Below are 24342 nucleotides of genomic sequence, written 5' to 3'. Positions count from 1 at the left end.
ACTGGCCCTAATCCTCTCCCATAGTTCCAAGAGGCAAACTCTAGGGCTGAAAAATAAGTCTGCTTAAAAAATAAAAATAAAACTGCCAGTTCCTTTAAAGGTCACTTAAGATTTGCTCCAAAAACAGGTCAGTCCCCATAGACTCTCATTACATACACCATTTAGTTGGACTTTTGGGGTATTAAAAAAAAAAAAAAAGATATTTTTATTTGGTAAGATTTAAAATTAGGGGCAGGGCTAGTTTGACTACTAGTGATGCTAGTACAGCAAGCGGACAGCTATGGGCTAAGCCTCATATGTTGCTTGGTATTAACTAGCTATGTCTATGTGTTGAACATCTGCAGTTTAGCTAAAAAAGACTGCTAGCTGACAACTGAGCGTGTCATGCTCTCATTGAACACTCATCCAAATAGGATACCCAAGATAAGTGTAGCCAAATGCTGACATTTAACCTCCAATGTGGGATCTAGAAACCAGCGGGTATCTTTACGGTGGCTTTGTGCTTCTTTTATTTACAGTGTACTCTAAATGCTCAGTTTCTGACATTTCCCCCCACTTAGATCTAAATGATGCCAAAGAAAGGGAGCATCCTTCATACGGTCACTTCAGGCATACAGTGCTGGTTGTGTGCTCCATCAACCTGTTATTCAAACCTACTGTTTGTGAAGGAATGAGCAGAAAGTTTTAGATAGTGGCTGGAACTGAGGGGCTTCACAAGACCCAGTAATAAAAATCAAAGAACTATTTTGAGCTGTGAGACTACTTGTAGTGCAAAAAGAGTAATATCAAGGTGGAAAAGAACAACAAACCCGTAACGCTCCACTTGCACCATCAGTGTTAATACCCCCACTAAATCTGTCTATAGAATGTTTTCTGTGGCATACTGTTGAGTGATGTCTGCTGAGAGTTTGCTCAATGTTTAATTCTCCTAACTGTGTTACCTAAGCGAATCACGCCCCTTAGGCTCGAACAACAACAAGCCAGCGATCTCTCTCTGCTCGGCTGAAGCCCTGGCACTGCGGCTGACCTCTGATCCTCCGGCTTAACAGAACAAGAGCAGCTTTGTTTACGAGGCCACAGACAGAACGCACTGACCTTTCAGTCCTGGAGCGTTCAGGTCTGAAAATTATTAGGACAAACTTTGAACCTGCTCCTTTATTCATCACCCTATTGAACCATATTCATTACTGGTTCACCGCGGCTTTTAGCAGCAGCATGGCGTGGCTTTAGCAGAGATTACAAAACAGTGAAATAAGACACTTTACTATTTATGGATTAAATATTAATATTAATATTCAACTCCCACTTCAGCCAAACAGTCCTGATAAACTTACTGTTTGCTACCTGCACAAGCGTCAAGCAAGCTTAAAACTACCTTTGCTAAGTTGTTGAAGACAAAACAAGAGTCAAAGTAATAAACTGGATTTAGACGCGATGTGTGGAAATGTGAAACTTCATGCGTACTCTTAGTTACTGTATATGACAGTTTTCATGTTGTTCTCCAGCTTAACTATATTTTAAGTAAATTAATAAATATCTTAACATATTTATTAATATCTAATCTTTATTTAGATATTGAATAATATCTTTAATATTAAAGTTGATTCATTTTTAGGCAAAGGTTTTCCCTAAAAATAATTCAAGATTAAAGAGGACTTATTGCTACCATTTCCTGCTCCATATTTTGTATTCATGGATTTGTAGCGTTTTATGATTCACAGTGTAAAACATAGATAAAGATTCATTTAATGAGCCTTGGTTCTTCCCCTCAGTTCACACTGACTGAAACAAGTAGTGCTTTTCCAGCAGTACCTACTAGGGCTGAACGATTATGGAAAATAATCTAATTGCGATTTTTTGCCCCAATATTGCGATTGCGATGCGATATGCGATTATTTTTTAAGGTATTTGTCTTCTGTATTATTAAACAAAGACAAGCAATACATCATATAGTATGGCCAATACTATATTACATTAATTTTAAACTGTTCTTTCCTGGAAGACAGACCTCTGTTATGATGACATGAGGTGATGCATGAATTGATGACTGACATTTTTATTTAACTTCTTCAATCACAACAGTATATTTGAACATACACAATAGTTTATTTTTAGCTTACAAACATCTGAGCATAAAGTGCTGACAAGGAACCCTGGTGTAAACATTAAAATGAAAGTCAGTACAATGTGCAGATTGCAGAAATATACATAAAAAAAATCAGTGGCTTTACCACACTCAGTTTTTCGACATCTGTGAACTACTAGACAGTCATTCAATTAAAAAATAATATTAAATAAATAAAACTAATAAATAAAAAATACACACATCTTACTGATCTCTGCAGTCAGTAACATTACACATAAAGTGCAAACATAATAGCAATTGTATAAACACACACACAAACACGCCTTTAAAATTTAAAGGCGTGAAATTGGACGGTCTAGCCTTCTGAATCAGAAGGCTAGTTCTGATTAGCGTCACCGCTGTCTCGGTGGAGTTTAATAAACTCGGCCGTCTGCTTCTTGCTATCTAAAATATAACCAGACACTGGTGTAAATTCTCGACTGTCTCATACTTCTGTTTAATAAGTTTTCTGTTTGACGTTTAGTCAGCTGTGTGAAAACCAAGGAGGAACCCACCCGGGGGATTAATAAAGTTTTATTTTATCTAATCTAATAACTTTAATCTCAGCCAAACCGATTTACTCACGAACAAACAAAACACTGAAAAAAGCCCAACAATAACATTTTTAGGTTGTCTAAGTGACTTATATATTACGTTTAACCCGAGCAGCGAAACTCCGCGGTGATCTGAAAATGATGTGCCGGGAGTTGTGCCGTTCTCGGCCGCATCAGTAACCCTCGAGCTCCCGGCTAGCTGTCGAGCTGGTGGGTAGCAGACGCCTCTGAAAACGTCGAAGCACTTTTGCAAATATGGGATATCTTGATAAACCGAGCAGATATTTGATGTTTACACAACTACTTTCTCGCCTGAAAATATGTTAAAAGTTTATTTTGTGACCCAGAAAGATTAGTATGAGTAATTTTAAAACTTAGTAGCGGCCGCCATTGCTGGAAACTGGAGTTTGGCTGGGCCGCGCTATGAATTCTGGGATATGGTAGTAATTTGGACAGCCTTCGGCGCGTCGCTGTGACGTAATCGGTCTACAAATGCGGCCTCAGGAGGATGCAGCCCATGAATTGTATAATATAATCGCAGTATAATCGCAGCCTTTTCGGTTAGAAAATTGCACTTGATCATGTCGCGATATTATCGCAAATGCGATATATCGTTCAGCCCTAGTACCTACTCGGCAGGGGGTTCCAAGCAATCTGAGGTGATCCGAGAATGTGACGTTGTCAGACTGCTGACTGAACGGCTAGTCAGCAGCTTCATTCGATGAGTCATGAGAGCATCCCCTTCACGAAAATCTGAAACTGTCATTTTTGAAACCAGCAACTCGGAAAATGGAAGAAAAACAAACAACAACACGGGTGTCCCCGAGTCTGACAAAAAGCCACAGACCGAGCAACACATATACCATCGCATACAAATGACGTCGTGTGATGTTTGACCGGGTTGCTATAACTACTCCACTTAGTTAAGTGTTACTTGATGTAATGAAAAACAAGCTGTAATGAGTTGTGATGCGTCAGCTTGCGTTAAGCCAATCTGAAAAGGTACTCACAGGGTTTACTTGCGCTGACATGGTTAAGCTGTACATACTCTGATTTTACCATGTTTAACATGAGCATCCACCCACTGTCAAAGTATACGAGGAGGGAAAGTGTTTGTTTTTTTAAAGGAAACCTACCAGAGTCCCTATAAACGGGGCTCTTTTAGCCCAGTGAAACGTCGCTATGAGTGGCTTTAAATGTAAAGCCAACATTGTTCAATGAATATAAACAAATTTTTCAATCATCTTATTTATTCATTAAAAATCACAAACAGTTTTTTAGGTAACTAATGTGTGAGACAAGCGTATAACACAACAAACGAATAATGATGTAACGCGGGATGACGAACTAACAATTCCCATCAACATGCTGAGCAAACAACAGCAGCTGACTTCTTATCATCTCCGCTGCTGCAGTGACTCTTGCCAATTAGTGAGTAAGGCTGGAAAACAAACTGCTCCCTTTGAGAGGTCAATTCTCCGACAGGAACACTTGGAGTTTTAGCATGATCGCAGACTTTACAAAAACAAGAGAACACTCACCGTCATGACTGACTCAGTGGTCCTCCGGTCCAACGACTTGGCTCTTCTCAGAGGGGGCAGGGTAGAGGGAAAGTCCAGACCCTGACCCACGTCTTGCCTCTGTTCCTAAACAACACACGCATATAAACACCCTTAAAGAAGCTCTCAGCAACTTCCAAGAAACTACTGTCACTACTGACACCCACAGCCATTTAGTGAACTACAGTCAGCATTCCCATGCTCAACATCAACAATACAAGTGATGAGTAATTTATAACACTTTGCACTGCATCCTTCACATAGAAAACAGTCCATAGTACAGACGAAAAAAGGAAGCATAGATGCATGTTTGAGTTTTCTGTGAGATTTGTGTAAATTGGCTCTACCAGAATGTTTGCATAATAGTGCAAGTAATAAGTAGCGGGCAAATGTTTTTATAGAAAACACACAGAACAGGCAAGAATCACTGACCCATTCTTTTGTAATCAGGTCTGTTTGAGTGGGTATTAATGAGCTGTGGAGAAATCTCATGACAAACACTACTTTGTTGAGCCCATGTGTTTTATGAGGCCGAATTCGGCACTGAATCAAAGAGGCTGAAAACAAAAATACACACTGTTAGCATGAGGCTAAATGCGTCAGCTGGAAATGTGTGCATTGTTTCAACGCAACAATAAGGAGAACAGAGCGTTTGTGTGCAGTAAGAGACACACAAGCAGTCTTGGCTGCTTTATTTGCGTACGTGTACGCAATATTTTTATGGTGAAACAGATCCAGGGCCAAGTGGTGTCCGAGTGGGGACTCTGTGTCGGGTCACTGTCTTGCTAAACTCAGGCCCGAGTTGCTCAAACTTAGCGCAAGGGGCTAGGGTGGGAAAGGAAAATGTAATCACCAGGGGAATCCCACCACAGAGTGGAAACTGGAAATGAATACAGCAACCCCTGCTGACCTCTGACCTACAAGCAAAACAAAGACAGGACAGAGAGAGGGAGAGGACGGAGGGAAGAGGGTGAGGATAAGGGAAAAGAAAGAGGAGGAGCGGTGGGATAGCAGCGGGGCAGAGGGGGAACCAAAACTTGTCCTGGTAGGGCCACTGCTGAGAACACATCTGGCTTTCCATGTGATGTTGTTGAAAATCACTGTTTACACATATTACCATATCTATTGTGAACTGCAGCACAATATTGGCACTGTTGGACTGAACACACCCACACTCACACACGTTACCTCTCTCTGGAAGCGTCTGTGTTCACTTCGGCCTTGTCTGACTCTGCTTCTCCCCGACTCCTCCACCTCCATTTTTTCTGGATTCTCCAACTCCAAGGCCTCCAACTTCTCGATAACACCGGAGCGACTGCAAACAAATGCACACTTTGGTTAAACATGTAAGGCATTCAGTTTCTATAAATCGTCATGAATGGTAATGACACTGAAAGGCTCTCAACTGGCATGTTGACCTAACTTGTACTGTGTTAAAAAAAAACTGTTCAAGACGCTGGAATTGGGAATGAGTTAACTGGAAGAAAATTAGAGATTTTCTTCTACAGCAGCCTGACAAACATTTAGTCACTAATCAGATCAGTTGTCCTAGCTCTGGGATCATCTGCTTGTTTCTGTTCTTACAGTCTTGATGATCACAATGGACTTGTGCTGTTAAGACTGGTTGATTTACAGTACTGACTAACTCATAATAGAGTATAAATCTACAGGTCTGCTTAAAGCAACCTGTAGCATTATAGTACAAATGGATTCCTAATTCAAAAGTGCTGGGCCTCTCTGTGTGGAGACCACATGTTTGCAAAATTACCCCCCAAAAAAGCGTCATTCTCCAAATACTTAAAACCCTGGGAACTTTTTCCCTTTGGCACTGATCATCGGTGCCAGATACTGGAAGCAGAAACTTGCTTATATTTCTGACCCTGCAGTCAAACAGCAGGTAAAGTTGTTGATGCGTTTAGAAAGCTTTTGCTGCTGCAGGATTAAAGTCATTATGGGTTAATCTTCAGGTCTGTGACACTGTAGCAGCAGGTTTTTAAGTCACGCCTCCTAAGGGGAAATGAAAGCTTGCTCTGCCAGTGCTGTCAAGAAATGTTTCTTTGGGCGAAGGAAAAAAAAATGCAAATACTTCAAATGTAAATGTAAAGAGTTGAGATGTTCCCAGTAAATAGTCATGGGTCTTTGATGTAGTGGACAGGCTGATCATCTGCAACAGATTACGCTAAAGAAACTCATTCACAGAACGATCTCTCAAGGGTAAAATGAGTGCTGGATCACAGATCTGAGAACAGCCTACGCTCGCTCAAGTCCATCTGCAACCTTCCTCAGTCTGTGACACACAACACCGCCTGCTCTGACACATTCCCACACAGGCCTTTTGTTCAATAACAGAAATCTGCATTACAGAGAGGAAGAGGGCAAGAAGCAGTGGGAAATATTATATTACTCTTTTGCTTAAATGCTGCCCTTATTTGGGGACACTTCTGCTACAGTCGCTGCCCTTAAAAGGGAATAAAGCAGAGGGGAGGAGGATGAGGACAGTGTGGAGGCCACCGTTTGCCCCAGTCAGGCTCACATGAAGTTGTCAGAAATACACATCAGATGAGGAACAGACAAGGACCAGGAGTGCACATGCACTTTCTGGCTAAGTGCTGTTGCTTCTGTTACTTCATTTCAGTTAGGAAAAAGAAAAGCACCACTTGGCACGTGCTGTCTTTTTAAAGGGAATTTCCTTGAACTTTAAAATATTATTCAAATTAAAACCAAATGACTGAATGTGAAACGGGGCGAAATGACAAAGGTTCATCTGTTAGGCAGGCAGGCCTGGACCATGTAAGCCCATCATGCAAGGACAAAAGCTCGTGCCTTTTGATAAACCTGCACGAGGTAGCCAGTGTGAATGATGGAGACTCAAAACTAGCAGAAAACTAACACAGTAGTGCCATGCTGCCAACACTGGGCCATGCAGTCAGCTGTAGAAAACCCTTTATGATCCTTCCACAAGTTTACCTTGTTGCGACATCTACTTCTAGATGGATCTTGCTGACCAGAGGCTTTGCTTCGATCATCTCATCCTGAGCTGAACTAACAAACTCGGCAGTGAATAAGTATGAACTTTCAGGAAAGGGATTTCAGTCGTAACGGGATTTAATGACATTTCTCAGTCAGGGACCACATCTTCGAGTTGTTGTGTCTATTTTCCATCCTTGGCCCCACACTGCAATGTCAAAAAATATAAAGCTGGCTGCTGTTGCTATGCAGATGCCTGCTGTGTTAATGTGCCATTTACATAATGGCACATTAACATTGGTAAGTGTTGGAAAGCGGCTCCTAGGCTGCTCCCCTGGTTGCTGTACAGACAGATGTGTGTTCACTTGAACATGAACTGGTTCAGGACACTAATAATGTTCAAGGGCCACTTTCCTCCACCTCCTTTTCCCTTTGGGCCTGGCAGGCATGGAGCTATCTGAATGGCACAGGAAGCTGGCTCTGGGAGGAAAAAGATGACCCCGCTACCCCTGTAACAACCTCACCTACTAGGTTTGTTTGAAGTGTTGCCCTCACTGGTGTCTGTGTGTGCGAGAGAGACCTTTCACAAACATAACCAGTCGTGGAGAGTCAGATTGCTGAACGGAAAGTACAAAACCTGCACTGTGTGCTTTTTTAAAAGGAGGAAAAAGTTGAAAGGCAGGGGTGATTGTTAAGGAACACATTTTCCCATAAAAACATGGGTAAAAAACTGATGCTATCCAATATAACGCAGAGAGCTGAGATTCTAAGAAAGCATTCCACTGACCTGGTTCATCAGGTTTAATCAGATGCTGATTAAACTGCTAGTTCGCAGCAGGATCTTATCACCTTTGCTTATCAACATGCTACCTGCATGCTCACATGTAGTACTTTTTTCAATCAAGTCCATCTGAGCACAAAAAATACAACTAAGACAGAGCTAGAGTTCATAGTTTGTGTATTATATTTAAATGTCTGTGGACAAATGACAACGCTGTGTGACTTAACCTAATCGTGATCAACTCCCAGAGAGCTTTATTGACAGTCAGGGTGGCTATCGACCGTAGCTACAACCTAGAAGAGGTAGTGTAATTTATTTTCTGAGATATTGGGAAGATGAGACAAGATGGATCCAAAAGACGGCACAATAACTGTACAAGGCTGCACAATTCACCATTTCCACTGATCAGTCTGACTGAATTTGTGACAAAATCAGTCAGATTGCATTAACAGCTGTTTGCATACAAAGAGAGACGTCTTGCGAATATCTGTGAAATCAGATTATCATTAATGTAAAATGAAAACAGCTCAGCTTCCAAATGCTTCACTTGTTGCTGTTTTGCTGGATGATTTGTATAACATAAGAGAAAGTTTAGAAGTCAGTGAACACTGACCTCCTCTCGGGGCTGAAGACGGCCTCTCTCTCCTGCCTGTCTGGGCTCCTGAACCGGCTCCTCTTCTCAGCCTTTCTAGCCTCAGCCTCCAACCGCCGAGACCGCGGCGTGTCGTGGTGGCTGTAGGAGTGACCGCTCCTCTGGGTGGCCGGGTGGCTGTCTGTGCTCGTCACCGTGCTGCCGCTGGCATCCGAGTCGAGAGAGCTGACTGAGCCGCTGATGTGAGAGCCGTTGGAGAGCAGGGAGCTGCCGGAGGGGAAGGGGTCGCTGGGAGCTGGTGAGAGGCAGCGCGGAATGCCTCCCAGGCTGGAGCAGGAGCCGGTCGGGGACAGCAGGTCGCTGGGAGGCTGGGGGGTGGAGCCGTGCAACGGCAGGCCGCCCCGGTCCACTTCATCACCGTTCACTGAGCCTGCATCAGAAGCCTGGGCCGCAGATGCAGAGTCCCCTACAGATGAGGAACAGAAGATGCCATGATGCCATATATTTATTTAAAATAAGATTAATTGAATACATTTGACTTAAAAAAACAAAAACCCATTTGATTAGACTCTCTACCTTGGAAACATGTATTTTTATGTCATTTTAAATTGCTTTAATTTCTTCTTCAATAATAAACAACCCATTATCTAGAAAACAACTGGCTGGGTAAAGCCTAATGAAAAACTTAAATGTGGTGTCTTTTTCACTTGGTTACATCCTTTTTGAATATCACCTTTGACCTTATTTATAATGTGTTATTTCTCCTTACCTGTAGGGGGCAGTGGTGATCCTGAAGGTAGCTCAGCAGCAGTCCAGACTGCTGCCCCTTCAGCCTCCCTCTGGTTCAGTTCTTCCTGCCAGATGATGGAGCTTGAATCTGGAACTTTTTCCGCTTCTGGGATACCAGACCCAGTTACTGCTACCTTGGCTGGACCCGGCTCCTGGATGTGAACGCACAATGAAGTCAAAAATGACGGCCTAAAGAAGGTGGCGCATGATCCTGACCTTTGAACGTTTGTGTTGTGAGGAGGATTACCTGGGAGGTGGCAGGCTCAACTTTGCGTTTCTTCTTCTGGTTCTGTTTGTTGGTTCGGGGGTAGACAATCAGCTGTTCACTCCACCTGCAGGTGTGTGCGTGCACAAACACACATGCCCAAAGATTTCTGAATATCAGACATCAGCATCCACCCTGTGACAACCCATCAGTAATCATATCTGGACAAATTACCCATTGATGATCTCCTTATTCTCTCCTCTGATGTAGTACTCCTGGTCAGGTGTGATGATGCACAGTGAGTTCTTCTGGCCCGTCTTGGGCTCTGCATCAATGACGTCTGTACACAGGTTCATGTTGACTGTGCCCTGAGGGAGCGTGCTTGGCTAGAAAAGACACAATATGAAAAAATGAGCAGAGACGTATCCAAATATTTGGATATTTATACACTGTGTAGGTAATCCAGTTTTCACTTTGGAGATATGGGTAACTGTTTTACTTTTTTTTTTTTTTTTTTTGCATGTGACATGTGAAAGATCTCTACTATCTCCCTCATGGCCAATCATTATGTTTAACATGCATGTATGGTACTCAGCACAGACCTACAAATTAGCCTCCATATTTGCTTGTGCGTCACATAGCTAAGCGGAGGGAAGTGTTAGGTTAGAGACCTAAGACCTGTTCATTTTAAAAACAGAGCGAGAACAAATGTGTGGTGTGCTCGCCCAGCTAAATACTCATATCACGTTCCAAAGGAAAACATGCTTCAGATCTCTCTGTCATACTGTACGAACCCTCGGCTGCTATCGTCACGTCACTATGGTAACGAGTTGAGTCCTCTGTTATAGCACACTGAGTGAAAAGTGAAGGTAACAGCATGCTCAGTGAAGAACAGAGCTGTTTGTAGCATGGAGACTGATAGCTTTCAGCGTCATGGTTGATCCACAAAGCACAAACCACAGTCAAAGCTCTGACTAGGGCCATATTATACTGTTCACAGTAATACCAGTATAACGTTTGTGTTGTTTGTGTTGTCGGGCAACGATAAGAAAATGAAATATTGCGATAGAATATGGGTAAAACGCGCATGCGCAGTGCCTTTGTTTACATACGCACATGGCGGCGACGCAGAACGAGAAGGGCGAAAGCGGATCGTTGAATGAAACAGATGAATCAGAATTGGTTTGTAAAAATGCTGCAACTTCAGTGGTGTGGAACTGGTTTGGCTTTCGTCCATCAGATACACAACAAAGCACTATTTTTGGTAGAGCATGCTAGCGGGCTGTCGTTATTACCGTGTTGTTTGGAAAATACGGCACACTTAAAATCAATCCTTTGATTTTTCTGAAAGTCGACAGTGCCCCTTATAATCCCGTGTGCCTTATGTATGAATTCTGGTTGTGTTTACCGACCTCGAAACGATTTTATGTACACGGCGCTCGAAACTCTGTCAAATGTTTTTGCTAAGCTACGAACCCGCACCGCTTGATGGATTGTCGGAGCATTATGGCTATCGTAGGCAGGAGCCTGGCGGAGTGATACGTACTGTGCTTCAACATAATATTACCGTATCGTGTGTGTATAACCTCTTTTTAAGTTTTGTGGATATTATACATGGTTATGCTGAGGATATGTCGGCCAATTTCCACTGGAAATGCCTTTTGGTTAAACTGTCAGCGAGGAATTTGCATTTGTACTGTTAAATTTTTATATAACTTTAATGCACATAAAAAACAGCTGCTTGTTTAAGTGAAAATACATTGATGGGTTTTTGGTTTTTTTGCATTAATAAAGTTGTGGAGTTGTAAAGTATTTTGTCTAGTGTCAATTATATTGTCAGTTATATTGTTATTGCAAATTTTCAAATGTATATCGTGATAAATATTTTTGGTCATATCGCCCTGCCCTAGCTCTGACGTCACTTCCCTGTATGTTTTGTGTGGTCCGACTGCCATTTGAACCTGTACAGTCTCGTTAATGTCGAGAAAACCCTCCAAACTTCCTCTCCGACCTTCTCAGAATCCTGCCGCTCTGTTATCAGCCTTTGCTGCACTGTGCCTGCTACAGATGTAAAACAGGTGCTGGGTCTTTTTCCAGCTCCTTTTAAGGCCACTGAACACAGATCCAGCTTTATTAAGATCTATCTGTAAAGCCCTAGGGCCTGCCAAATATGGCAATTACATGGCGTCGTACCTCAGAACTGAGACGCTGTGGAAGAATTTCCTCTAGTAGAAAGAAAAATGATCATGTGTGAAAATAAGGACCAAATGGCTGACAACTATGTGCAAGCCCACAGGGTTGCAAGACTAATGCCACATTAATAAATCGAACGATATTTGCTGTGATCAGAGAAGCTGAAGCCCAGCAGCGCTTTAAGAAGTGGAAAACAATTCTGAGTCGGTGTACTCTAGTAATCTCTTCTCAGCATCAGTACTTTCTGACTCAACTTTTCTACGAAACAAACAACTAAGCTCAGGAAACCTATCCCAGCTGTCTTAGGGCGAGAGGCAGGGTACACCCTGGACAGGCCAGTCTGTCACAGGGCTAACACAGAGAGACAACCATTCACGCCCACATTCGTACCTATGGGCAATTTTGTGTTTCCAATTAACCTATCACCACTAACTGCATGCCTTTGGACTGTGGGAGGAAGCCGAAGTACCCGGGGAACCCACGCAAACACGGGAAGAACATGCAAACTCTGCACAGAAAGACCCAGAAACGCCAGATTCTCAGATTAAAGCTCACAAAACCATTTCAACAACAACCAAACAGCAAATGAGAGCAGGTACACGGATAGTTTTAAGAATGAATGTTTTATCTCTGCTTTAAGGCTGAGGAACAGAAATATTGTCCCTTTAATGGGTGGAGACTTATGGGTCTGCACCAAAAAGAACACGGTCTTTCTGGTGCAGCACAACACACGAAACACATAAATGTAATGTTGCTCAGTTTGAACATTTTTACTCATTCAGCATGCAATTATTGACATTTATGGCCTTTATACTGCCAGGTCACTGAGTTTCATACTCGTCCTATACACCTGTGGCCATTAAAGTGATTCAAACACCTGATTTTAATGATCTGAATGAAGGAATGAAACATAAAAAAAATGCTCCACCCACACACCCAATAGTAACTAGGCCACAACCTAGTAGCTGAGGCCTAGCAGACTCTGATCAGCTCTAGCAGCCTGCATCTCTGCTATATTTTAATGTTATAAAATTTGGGAGTTTAGCATGGAAAACTCCTGGATTTTACCCTCTGTTGGATCCAGCCTCAATCAGCGCTATTTTATGCAATGAAATCATCTCTCTTTGCCCAAACACATCCAAACTGTTTACTACATACGTAAGTGCACCACACCGCAAACATAACTACGCTTCTTGCCGAAGCATGACTAGGAATCATCAGCAGCATGTCTGCAGGAAAAAAATGTTTGATGGGTGCGACGGAGTACTTCATATTAGAAGTTAGTGATTTGTTGGTGTGATACGCATGTAGTAACCTGTTATGCAGGAAACTTTGTGTTGTGTTGGGAAAAAAGAGAACATTTTATAAAATAGCGCTGATTGCATCATGCGAAGATCTGCTTTGCTGGCTGATTGCACGACTCGCTACACCCGGCCTGGTGAGGTAAAGCTGGAGTGTGAACTCCAGCTTGTCGGTCTGGTGACTTAAACAGGGTCTCCTCTATACAGATCTCATTCATAAAGTGCTTTACAAACCTGAACATTACAGATAACAGCTGGATTTTCCCGTTTGAGTGCAGCTAGCCAAAATCCGTAGAGCCACTTACGTCTAAAGAGACAGTGAAAGTGGACAGTATATCCTCAGCTTTAACATAAAACTCATTGCTGCAGCCTGGGGCAGCACAAAAGTGATCCATTTAAACTGATTTTTAGTTATAGTCTCCTTATCTTCCTCTGAGTTATCAATTCTTTCACTGGTTAGCTAACATAAGCTAATGTCTATTTGCTGCAACCAACTAAACCACATGACAACATCAGTTCAGTACTGACAGCAGATGGCACTAAACATGCTTTTGAAACTTTAACATTAAGCACTTATTTCTTAAATCCAGCTTCACAGACAGAGTTGATGATGATGTAAATTAGCCTTTGTGTTAGCCCTGCGACAGACTGGCGATCTGTCCAGGGTGTACCCCGCCTCTCGCCCTTTGACAGCTGGGGTAGGCTCCAGCACCCCCTGCGACCATGAAAAGGATAAGCAGAAGCGAATGGATGGATAGATGTTTAGTGCTTCATGTCCTCCTTAAGAGGCTCAAAATTAGACGATGACTCCTGAAGGTTTTCCTGCCTGCTAGAAAATCCCTTGAAAATTCTGAAATACAGTGGCCTTACTGTTTTCCTATGCAAATACTGACTGTAAAATATTTTATTGAACAAAGTCCTCAGCAGCCTTACTATTTTTAATGTGTTCAGCATGTGGACTTTTAGGAAAAGCAAACTTGTTAAAACTGGATTTCTTGTAATATATTTACTGGTGTTTGATCCAGTAAGTAAGATTGATTTCGCTGTTCACTGTGCCCAAAGGTGGCTTTACTGTATTTTGTTGCTGCTAGGTGGAGCATGAACTACTGCAGTCCAGCTGATGCTGACAGCATAAAGGCAACTTGTTGCTTAGAAACTGCCCTCGGCTACTGGCACCAAAACAAAGGAGATGTATCTGCCAAGGCTACTATTCAAAAACAAATGAATTGTCCTGGGTTTGATTTTTACAAAACCAGGCCAATTCCATATCCTCCAATTGTGTCCGTCTTCCATGTGGTGACTAATTTTAGCTTGGCTATGGGGTATTATTAAAAGAAACGACTTTCTCATACAGTCCTCTCGAGATCTCTGGCTGACACGACACAAGAAACAACAACACTGAGAGAAAACGGCACTCAAACAATACAACCCACACGAGACTGACAATTAAAATGCTTCATGCTAAGAAAATGGACTTTTAGGTAAAATCTGTATTTAAAAAAAAAAACATTTTATGTTACAGCCCCAGCCCAACAGTAAACTTTCCAGAAAACTGTTAAAACGGCATGAAAAAATAAGTGGGCCAGCTGTAGAATTGAGTGGAGTACACCCACTCCATAAATGACAAATCCTCCAGGAGGCTTTTTACAGGCAGAGCCAAAGGCAAATCCGCCACAGCAGGCTCTGGAGAGAGACTGCTGTTTTATGTGCTGCTTGTTCCTCGATACAGTTCCCCATCATCAAAACCTTTAACACAGAGAAGCCTAAATGTTAAAACAACCATGAACTGATTGAGATGTGCTAGAGTGGGTTATTCTAGCAGCACTGGTGACAGAAATCCCAGTTTCCCTTTCTAAAACATGATGTAAAACAGAAGCAGCTCTGGATTAAAGCGGTCACCTCCTGACCTCTTCTTCAGCGTGTTCTCATGGTCATTGACCTTTTAACCTAAAAGCTTTCAGGGTGGTCCCACTCTGTGTTAGATCTTCATGAAAAATGTCTCCCTTTCCATTCATTTACTTGTTTAAGAGTGACGTTCAAGTATGGGAAGCATTATGATGGGCCAGCATCAGCGGAGCAGGGTGCTTACTGTGGCAGGCTGTGTGTGAGGAATGTCTGGGTCTGGGGCATATCTGACGTTTCCTCTGTGGGTTTTTTTCCCTTTTTTTTTTTTTTAGGGGCTAGTGCTCCTTTTCTCTTTCTCTGTATGGTCCCGGAGCTGCAAGTACACTGCAGTTCACCAAATAAGGGCATTAAAGGAGGAATGCTGCATTAGACAGAAAAGCATCTTTCCCTCTTTTCATGGAGAAAATAGTTCAGCATTAAGGGTGTACTGCTTCAGATAGACCGCTGCCTAGATGGCGAAAAATATCAGACGACGTCATTGCTCCAAGTTAAACGATCTTGGGATTCAAGGAAACCCATCATTTTCCCTCTTACTTTATCTTATGTACAGTATATACACTGTTCCAGTGGCAGACGCTCATATTAAACGCAGCCAAAGAGTTAAGTCCAATTAATCCTTTTAATCCCTGAGATTTCAGTGAAAGGGGATACTCTTAGTGGCCGTCTCCAACACGCAGTTCTGGCAGTGAGCACAGAAACCTGCCTGTGTTACCTGTTGTTTGTGTGGAGAAGCCAATCAGAACAAAGCTTGCTTATATGTGGGTGTCTGTAAAGCAAGAGGAACTAAACAGTCGAGCAGAGCATGATTTCTGAATATTAAAATAGCCAGAACATTAAAAAAAACTATATATTTTGTTACTAATTCTTGTCTAAAATATTAATTAACATTAGTTATTATTATTCTGCCCTTGAAGGGAAGGAGTGTGTAATCGATTCTGTCTGTTTGCTAGCAGTCTAGTGTCCGCAGTTTTCTAGATATCATTTTCATATTTTGTGTGACGGTAGATACCAATAAGAGCTAGTCCTGATTTTATCAGTGTGAACAGTGGGTCAAGGTCACGCCGAACGTGAAAAATCAGCAGAACCTTAAGAGATAATATACTAGGCCTGGGAGGACATGAATACCTAGGTTGGCTTAGTATTTGACCTTGACCTTCATTGTCAGCGCCCAAAGTTCACCTTGAAAAAATTTCAAGAAACCATATTGAGTAATATATCATACGAAAGGGCACGGAGAGCACACTTTACGCTCTACGACATCATAATGACAGCATAACGACAGCATAACAGGATGTCATCATATTGTACTAAAAACAAAACATGAAAGGTTAGTCTATCCTTTGCCCTTTGGGGCGAGTTTCACTCTGCGTGGTCTTGTTTTTTGTTCTTTTTTTTAATTTTACCGGCGTGTGGTAGGATTTTAGTCAGGTTTCCAGTCACTCCAAATGTTTACTTGTCCTTCCCAACTAAACAGCTTGTTTCAGACATTGGAGGAACTGTGGCAATTCCAAGGATTTTTTTCTAGTCATACTGCTGAGCTCTACAGTGACGGAGAGAGACAGCGCTGTATTCTATAGTCTTTACGCACATGTTCAGCACTTTGGCTAGTGGCTGCTGTTTGAAGTGCTTTATAAATACATTTGGCTTGGCTTTGCAAGTGTGTGTGTGTCAAAAATCTGTCTTGTCTGTTTAGCAGAGAAGCAGCAACAAGGAAGAATAAAGAAGAGGAAGGGTTAGCATTCTGCATTCTGCTGCTCAAATGCAACAAGTGGTCTACAGTTTAGAAAGTATTATTTATAGTCGAGAATGCCATATAGTACCCTGTGACTACACAGTGCAAATTATTGGTCAATAGTTTTACAAAATGTAAAACCTTACACAGCATCTCCACCTGACTGAATGAGTGTGAACCATAATTATAATCAAAACTATTGTTTTAGTCTTAGTCAGTAAAAAGAAACAAACACTGAACCCTTCTGAAGCATCTTGATAGCAAAGCTATAAAATAAGGTTCCAAATGTGTCGTTTTCCCTTCATGCGACAATAAAAGTGTAGAGAATGCCATCAAAACAGTTAAAGACAAAGAGCGAGTAGGAGTGGCTCATCTAAATCTCTGATACAACAAGGCCAGAGAAAGTCAGAGAAACAGGAATAAATGTCAACCTCAATCACATCATTTCAACCCTCCATTGGTGGCTTGAGCTACTCTGTAAACAACCATGAGCCTGATGAGTTTGAAAACCGTAACGGTTGTCATAAGCTCCGAGGGCTTGGAGAGTTCCTATCTTCAGGGGTCTAGAGCACAAAGCGGCCACTTCCCTGACCCACTTTTCCTGCCTTGTGGAGCAGATGAAAAGACCAAAAGACAATGAGGCAGACAGTTTTGGAATCCCTGTTACAATGAGAGGAAAACAACTGCACACCAGCCTGGGTGTCGCTGGAAACACATTACACAGTGGAAACGTGCACACGCACGCTCACAAGCACCACATTTCCTCCCATTGTCATCACTGGCAACAGAAAAGAGATTCACCATGTGCTGATGTAAAGTCAGCTCATCTCCCTCCCCCTCACTGTCCTGCTCACTCACAAAAAGAAAGATGAAAGGCAAAGGTAAACACTCGTGTGACCTATGATTTCTACAGGATACATGAGAAAGTCACTCTCTGTGTTTCCGGCAGGCTGGTTGGTAGTGTGCGGCCCCCAGTGTTTACTCACAAGCAGCCTAATCTCCAGCCTGATCGGCTGGTATGGGTTTGGTCACCCGTGTCGCATTCCCCTGGCGCTACACTAGCACAAGGCGCAGGCTCAGAGCGGGCAGGAGACACTTCCCAGCCTTTTACTCTCTATAGCTTGGAAAAAAGCTATAGAGAGTAAATGTTTAACTCAAAGTCTCCACAACATTAAACATGCACCTTTACTTATTTCAATGAAATGATTCAGTTCTATTCGCTCCTCTGTGAACTAGTGAGGAAAGTTTCTAATGCGGTTTGAGATTTTCAGCACTGCTAAGTGTTTTTAATCAACCTTCAGTATCAAGACCACATTCCCAGACAGAACTGAGAACACGCTACAAACAATAAAACACTAAATGTTTCTGCTGCACAGCAGAAGCAAGCGAAGCAAGCAAACTTCCTAGGAGAACGTCTAAAATTGGAAATGTGGGAGTCAGAAATCATTAAGCCACATCACATGATTTTAGTAGCTGCATTACTTTTGACTACGCAGCAACAAACCATATGAAGTGCTTACTAACTGCATGCTTTATCCACAACATGCATCAGAGTCATTATACACACACAAGCAAGCATGGGGTCTAAACTGAGCACAATTTATTGGATGAAGTGAAAAACCATCCATACAAATATTGACTGATTGATTTAAGAATCTTTTAGAGTTTTCCATTGTTCCTGTAAATGATTAGAACTCTTTCTGCTTGCATTTAAATGTTTCACGCTTTAACATTTCTCAACTGCTAACCAATAACAAGTTGCCTTTGCAGCTGTGTTAAAATCAGCTGGTCTGTGGGTAGCTTATGTTTGTTGTATGCACTGCTGTTGCTTTTTGCTTCGTGGTGCAATTATAATATATAATTCCTCCAAGTTTCTAAGTAAAAAACAAAGTTGTTTTTTTTAGCTTGGTGAGGGGAAACAGTTTTAAAAACGTTCCCCTACAGCCACCATCTGTGCTTTTATGCTGCTTCCCCCCCACCTGTTTCCTCATCAACGTGAGCTCCACTCTTACTCTCCATCCTGTTCAAGCCAACTTTTCACCTTACTGTTATCCCGGTCAGGTTGCATACCCCAAAATCTTTTACGCTGTGCAGCCAAATACCCAGGTAAACTGACAAACACAATACCAAATTTGGCTCAAGTGCCTTTATTTTAGCCAGTCTTGTAGCTTAGTAGAGGAGAAGCACAGTTTTTCATTTTCTGTGGCATCAAACACTGTGCACAACATCTGAATAACTGTTATACTGAATCTCGGGTCTGTCTAGACAGTTTATGGTTGATTTCAGTAACATAATCACTGTTGCCAGCCGCAGCTTCCCACACAGTTGCAGCAGAGACAGTGTCATCCACAAATGCCAACAAAGTCATCTTCTAGCTAGCACATCACCTTCACATCTGCACCACTTTCTACATAGCTCACGTCGGTCTTTATAAACTTTTTTATGTCCTGACATATAATCAGGTTAAATGTCACATGTCTCTTAAGTATACTGATATAGGAGGGTTGTTTTTAACCATATTGCAAAGCCTTAATGAGCAGTTTCCAAAACATCTGTATAGACATCACACAAGAGTATAATCAAGTAAGATCAACAGTTATTGTAGGAAATGCTCCTCTAAAGAAAGAGAGTGACAGTGTTAGTGAAAGCCCTGATGGGTCGAGTGAAACTCAGTGAAAACTGATTCAGCAGCAAAGCCTCAGTCACAGCAAGCTGACTTTTTCAGTGTCTTTTGAAGTAGGAATCACACATACCAAGAAATTGCACTACACCTAAACTGTACAACTACAACACGCAGACATGGACACCTGCTATGCCCTGAACTTTAAGATCTAAAACAATTTTGATTTTCACCTTCACAGCCTGGCTTCCACGCCCATACAGAACGGAATGCAGAAAAAAAACATCCTTTACTCACCGATTCGTCCAGGGCAAAGCGCAGACAGCCATGTTCGTACAGCACAAAAAATCTCCGTTGCCATTTCTGTGAGAAGAAATTAGGTATTAGTGGCTAGCCTCAATTGTATCGACTTAGAGGCATCATACTCAGTACTCCTCTTTCAGGGCATTTTTGGTAACTGGAAGTAGATATGCAAGCATTAATGTCCATACAGTACATTGTACGAACATTTTATAGAGCAACATGCAGGACTACAACAAATGCCCTTACCCGAGATCTCTGCATAGGATTGTCAAAGTCAGTTCCTTCAGGAGCCAAGCACAGCCATCCACCATAAATAGGTTTGGCCTGTAAAAAGAAAGAGGAAGAAAAAAACAAAACAGCAATTAAGGTAATCATTAAAACTGGAAAAGAGTGGGAAATAAAGGCGATGGGAAGGAGAGGGAGAAGGTTTTTTGGGGTTTTTTGGATGTTGCCTCTCTTCATGCATTGCATTTTATACACAAAACCGCTTTGCGTGTCTTTTAATGTAATCAGCTCAATATGATGACATGCTTCAGTGCCTCTTTAAACCCATGTGACCACAGTAGATGAGATTCATATGACAAACTGACTGATGGCGTGTTTGACTGAAAAGTACCTCAATGAAAAAGATGGACAGAACTTCCATATAAACACCAAATGTGATCGCAGTTTTTTGTCTGCTAGTAGCAACAACTAAACTGAGATGAAGCTGGATGTGAAGCCAGCTTTATCACCTGTCGTTTTATGCATTTGAATACTGAAAAAAATTATTTGTGTATCGTGTATGTAAAGCCCAACTAAGGATAAGGGTTGGGAATTCGCATCAGCTACAATCTGATGAAACACCTGGCGACGCATAGCGTTTTTTTTAAAAGCCGAGAAATGCGCCGTATTTGATAGCTTGCTGCGAGACCTCACACTGTGCACATCTACTGCGGGTGTGGTGCCTGTTATCGGACCCGGAGTTTGCAACATCCCCTAAAAACCCGAAGAGGAGAGTCCTGGCCCCTAGCCCTGCCGGTGTAGCAGAAATGATGAGGATGATGATGGCAGCAGCAGCCGTTCTTCTCTGTGTGAGTAGCTTCATGTTGTTCGTGTGTAATTTACGTTGAGTAGGCTAACCACGTTATTACATTAATGCATGTAAGGTGAACTAGCAAACATCATCATAGCTACATGCGGCTGTCTTCTTGTTTGATGGCAGATACTCCCTTCACCCTGGCCAAAAAGGCTAAAATGACCAAAGAAAAAGTGGAAAACAATTAAACATGAGAGGTTTTTGGACAAAGTTTGTGTTTTTTCCAGTGTTTAAGCACTGCTTCCAGCCAAGAATGATACCATATATGCCCCATAGCTGCAGAAAAGGCTAACATTGTTATCTTTTTACCAAAAAACAAAACAAAACAGCTGAACATGAGTTTTTGGCCCAATTTTGTGTTCTCCATTCTTTAAGCACCGGTTTGAGCACCGTTTAAGCACCGGCACCGTTTCAAAAGTACCGGTTTGGCACCGGTATCGGATAAAACCTAAACGATACCCATCCCTACTTGTGTATATTGGGTGCAACCAACAAGTTGTGGAACAACATTAAACTTATTATCAACGACACCACTAGCTGCATTCCTCAGAATTTCATCATCAGAAGAATTTGGTTCATTCTAGTTGGCTCGGAGTCTGCCACTATGATTTCAGTACAAAAAATTTAAATGATTTAATATGCTGCAACTATTAGCTTTCTACGTGTAATACTATTTTCATGTTGACTAAAAAGGCATGGAGCGTGAACTGTAGCAGATTTAGTTCACCCAGAGAAAAGGTGCGGCTCTTACACCCCTCCGTCCTGCAACCAATCGATTGGCTGAAGAGCAGATCAAGACCATCTCTGGTTCGCCACACTCCGGGCCAAAAGTGACATCATAAATGCTGGCTCAAGCGCAGCAATGACAAGCATAAACTCTGTGTCACACGGTCTCTGTGCTTTACACGTTATTCATTAACAAGCGTCTCGCATACAAGCACTCACTCTCCCACCTCCTCAAAAGAACCCAACCTAAAAAGATTTTTCTGGAAAGTAAATGCATCCAACTGCTAGTGTGTTATTCCAATTCTCCTCCATGTCACTGCATGCCTACCATAAATCCATACGTGCCTCGTTCAACTTGCCTTGGCATGCCACTTAGTTGAGTTTTGGTGGGCTGAACCCAGTATAAAGGATATTTAGCATGGGTAGGTGTGATACAGGTCAAATCTGGGGTCAAGAGCTCAGATCTTCATACAGTTAGACACTCCTAATGTGGTTCTATTCATTCACGTGACCAGCGTTGATTTGTTTGCACATACAGACATGTACACAAGGAGATCGCAAAATTCTTGTCATGCAACAACACGGATGTGGAAAGTGTAAACATTGCATTTGTAGCAGTGCATTGAGGGTTTAAGGCACAGCTATGGTCACGAAGCATGCCTCTCATGGAGTACTTGTCACTACCCCCTTAGACTGCAGTGGTTGTCCAGATACTACATGAGGATAGGAACTTCAGTTTATCTTTGGACTGGTGACAACACAGGGAATCCAGCTCTCACCTACAGAATAAAACCCACGTGGTAGCCGTCTGCAGCTGTAAATCCAGCTTAACTTAGGCTTTAGTCTCTGTGATCACTTACTTTTAACACACAACAGAGGTGCTGACATCTTTTCCTGCTGTGCAACTATTCATTCTGTTCTCTGCTCAGAACTGCTGTCTAACAGGACCTAAAAGTACTTCCTGGACAAACCTTTAATCATTTCTATAATTGTGCCACCGCTTGGCAGCATAAACATAATTATATCACTGACTGCACAGTGTTGTGTGATGAGTTTCACTGACATGCAAAATGAGCAATCACTGACACAGATGACAGAATGTTGGCTTCACCATCACTGTTGCACAAAGGTACATGGGTTATCGTTAAAAAGCTCTCTAAATGTTTCTTCGAGCACTGCTTCCCCACAGAAGACACTATATATATATATATATATATATATATATATACATACATATATACATACACATACACATATATATGTGTTATATTTTAACAAAGCAAAAAGGCTTCGACTGCATATCACAGTACTGATTTTTTCTGATTAGGGTGTTGAGAAAAATAAATTTAAAAAAACATAAGAGAGATGCATTGGTGGTTGCCAACTAGTTTTAGTTCGTTTATTTTAGTCTAAAGCTAGACAAACAGACTCCAAACTCCACAAAGTCTGACGACAGGGATTAAAAAAAATGGATGAGAGGAAAACATATCATTGCCATTTGAGCGTCCTTTTTAGGTTATTGAGACAGCTAACAGCTAACAGTAGTTTACATTTACTTAAAGCTTGTAACTTTCAGGGCTCAACATATTGCATTGGTCCAATGGCCTGGAGCAAGTTAAATAAAACAAAAAGAAAAAAGTCAATTCACTTTATTTTATTATTATTTTTGCTTCATTCTTAACACAGCAACAGCATAATTTAAAGACGAGGAAAAGTAAAAATTTACAAAGCAGTAACCATTGTTAAAAAATGAAAACTTTTTCCTGGTGCTGATACCGGGCACAGGTCAACTTAAGCCTGGCCTGACAAACAGGTGGAAATCATGGTTTATCCACCAAAAGACCCAGGAACTGTCATTTTACAGTAACTGTTATTCAGGAAGTACCCCACTTTCCCAGTTCGTCGAACAGAATCAAGATTAAGCAAACACACCCTCCACATGCCATCCTTTGCAATACAGGACAATTGGACTTTGTCAGTCATCGCTCAGAAAATCTCGTGGTCTGCTCCGACGTAATTTCGAGAAATGTTTGCAGCGGCTGGTTTTGAGGAATGCCAAGTAACAGAAGCTACCAAAATGCATATCATACTCTAATGATCGGCACATCCTGTTCTCTAAAAGCTGCTGCAGCTTTAGAGAACACTAAGCATCTTGCTGAATTTGAACTGAGGCAGTGTGTCCTCCAACTGAAATGCAGATAGAGGAATCGAGTGGTAGTTCTAACTGATACTCTGAGAAGTACGTTTATTTAGCCGGGGGTGCTGTTTTCACTGTCCCAGCTTGTTGGTGACAAAAACAAACGCAGCTGGGTGCGACACCAGGGGACCCATGTGAAAGCCATCCCACTATCACAGCAGTGATCCTCCACACAAAAGACTGGAACAGAACTGACAGGCACAGAGCCGTGGATATGATCTCTAGCCCGTTGGGTGTGTAGTGCAGCCTGCAGTCAGTAACTGCGTTGGAACATTTGGTACATGTTAAACCTATAGGCTGGCTCATAAGCTCAAATAGTGGGATGTTGAGCAGCTGCCGGTGGGGAGCTCTACTCTATTTCCCAACCCCGCACTTCCTTTCTCTCCCTGTGACTCCTGCTCCCACTCCTCAAGTCCCAACACACCCCAGCTCGTCTTTCTCCGGGTCTCCCACGTGTGTGTAAACCTTCGCCTGACTGCATGCTCCATCACTGTCTTGCCTCCCACCAACTCTCCCTGAAAACACGATCAGTTTTCTCCAATGGGAAGAGACCGCCAGCTCCAGTCTGCGAGCACAAAGTCACAGATTGAATGCTGTGACAAAAGACGGGGACCTTGTCGGGGCACACAAACTCCTTTGGTGCATGCCGACTGTAACAAAAGAATTTGAGGCAAACTCCTCCCCCAACCCACCTTTTATTCCAACAGCGCTGAAC

At 42.2% G+C, this 24342-nt stretch overlaps 1 protein-coding gene across 6 annotated transcripts in view; it reads right to left on the bottom strand.

The window, feature by feature from the left end:
• The window catches only part of mpripb (myosin phosphatase Rho interacting protein b), a 45475-nt gene that overhangs the window by 17867 nt on the left and 3266 nt on the right, over positions 1 to 24342 (bottom strand). For all 6 annotated transcript variants that reach the window (XR_014906475.1, XM_085361190.1, XM_085361193.1 and 3 more), the window contains exons 2-9: positions 19873 to 19950; positions 19621 to 19686; positions 9807 to 9958; positions 9615 to 9699; positions 9348 to 9519; positions 8600 to 9044; positions 5427 to 5553; positions 4221 to 4325 (exon numbers count right to left, since the gene is read on the bottom strand). Coding sequence is in view for 5 of the 6 variants with exons in the window: in XM_085361190.1 (XP_085217316.1) it covers positions 4221 to 4325; positions 5427 to 5553; positions 8600 to 9044; positions 9348 to 9519; positions 9615 to 9699; positions 9807 to 9958; positions 19621 to 19686; positions 19873 to 19950 (1230 nt within the window). In the remaining variant the exon portion in view is untranslated. The remainder of the gene's footprint in view (positions 1 to 4220; positions 4326 to 5426; positions 5554 to 8599; positions 9045 to 9347; positions 9520 to 9614; positions 9700 to 9806; positions 9959 to 19620; positions 19687 to 19872; positions 19951 to 24342) is intronic.

Source organism: Diplotaxodon limnothrissa, linkage group LG8 (assembly GCF_057381915.1).
Source record: "Diplotaxodon limnothrissa isolate DT_005_m linkage group LG8, D_limnothrissa_male_GT1.1, whole genome shotgun sequence".
Lineage (NCBI taxonomy): Eukaryota > Metazoa > Chordata > Actinopteri > Cichliformes > Cichlidae > Diplotaxodon > Diplotaxodon limnothrissa.
The sequence above is the reverse complement of the archived record's forward strand: the minus strand, read 5'-3'. Positions and strand labels throughout refer to the sequence as shown.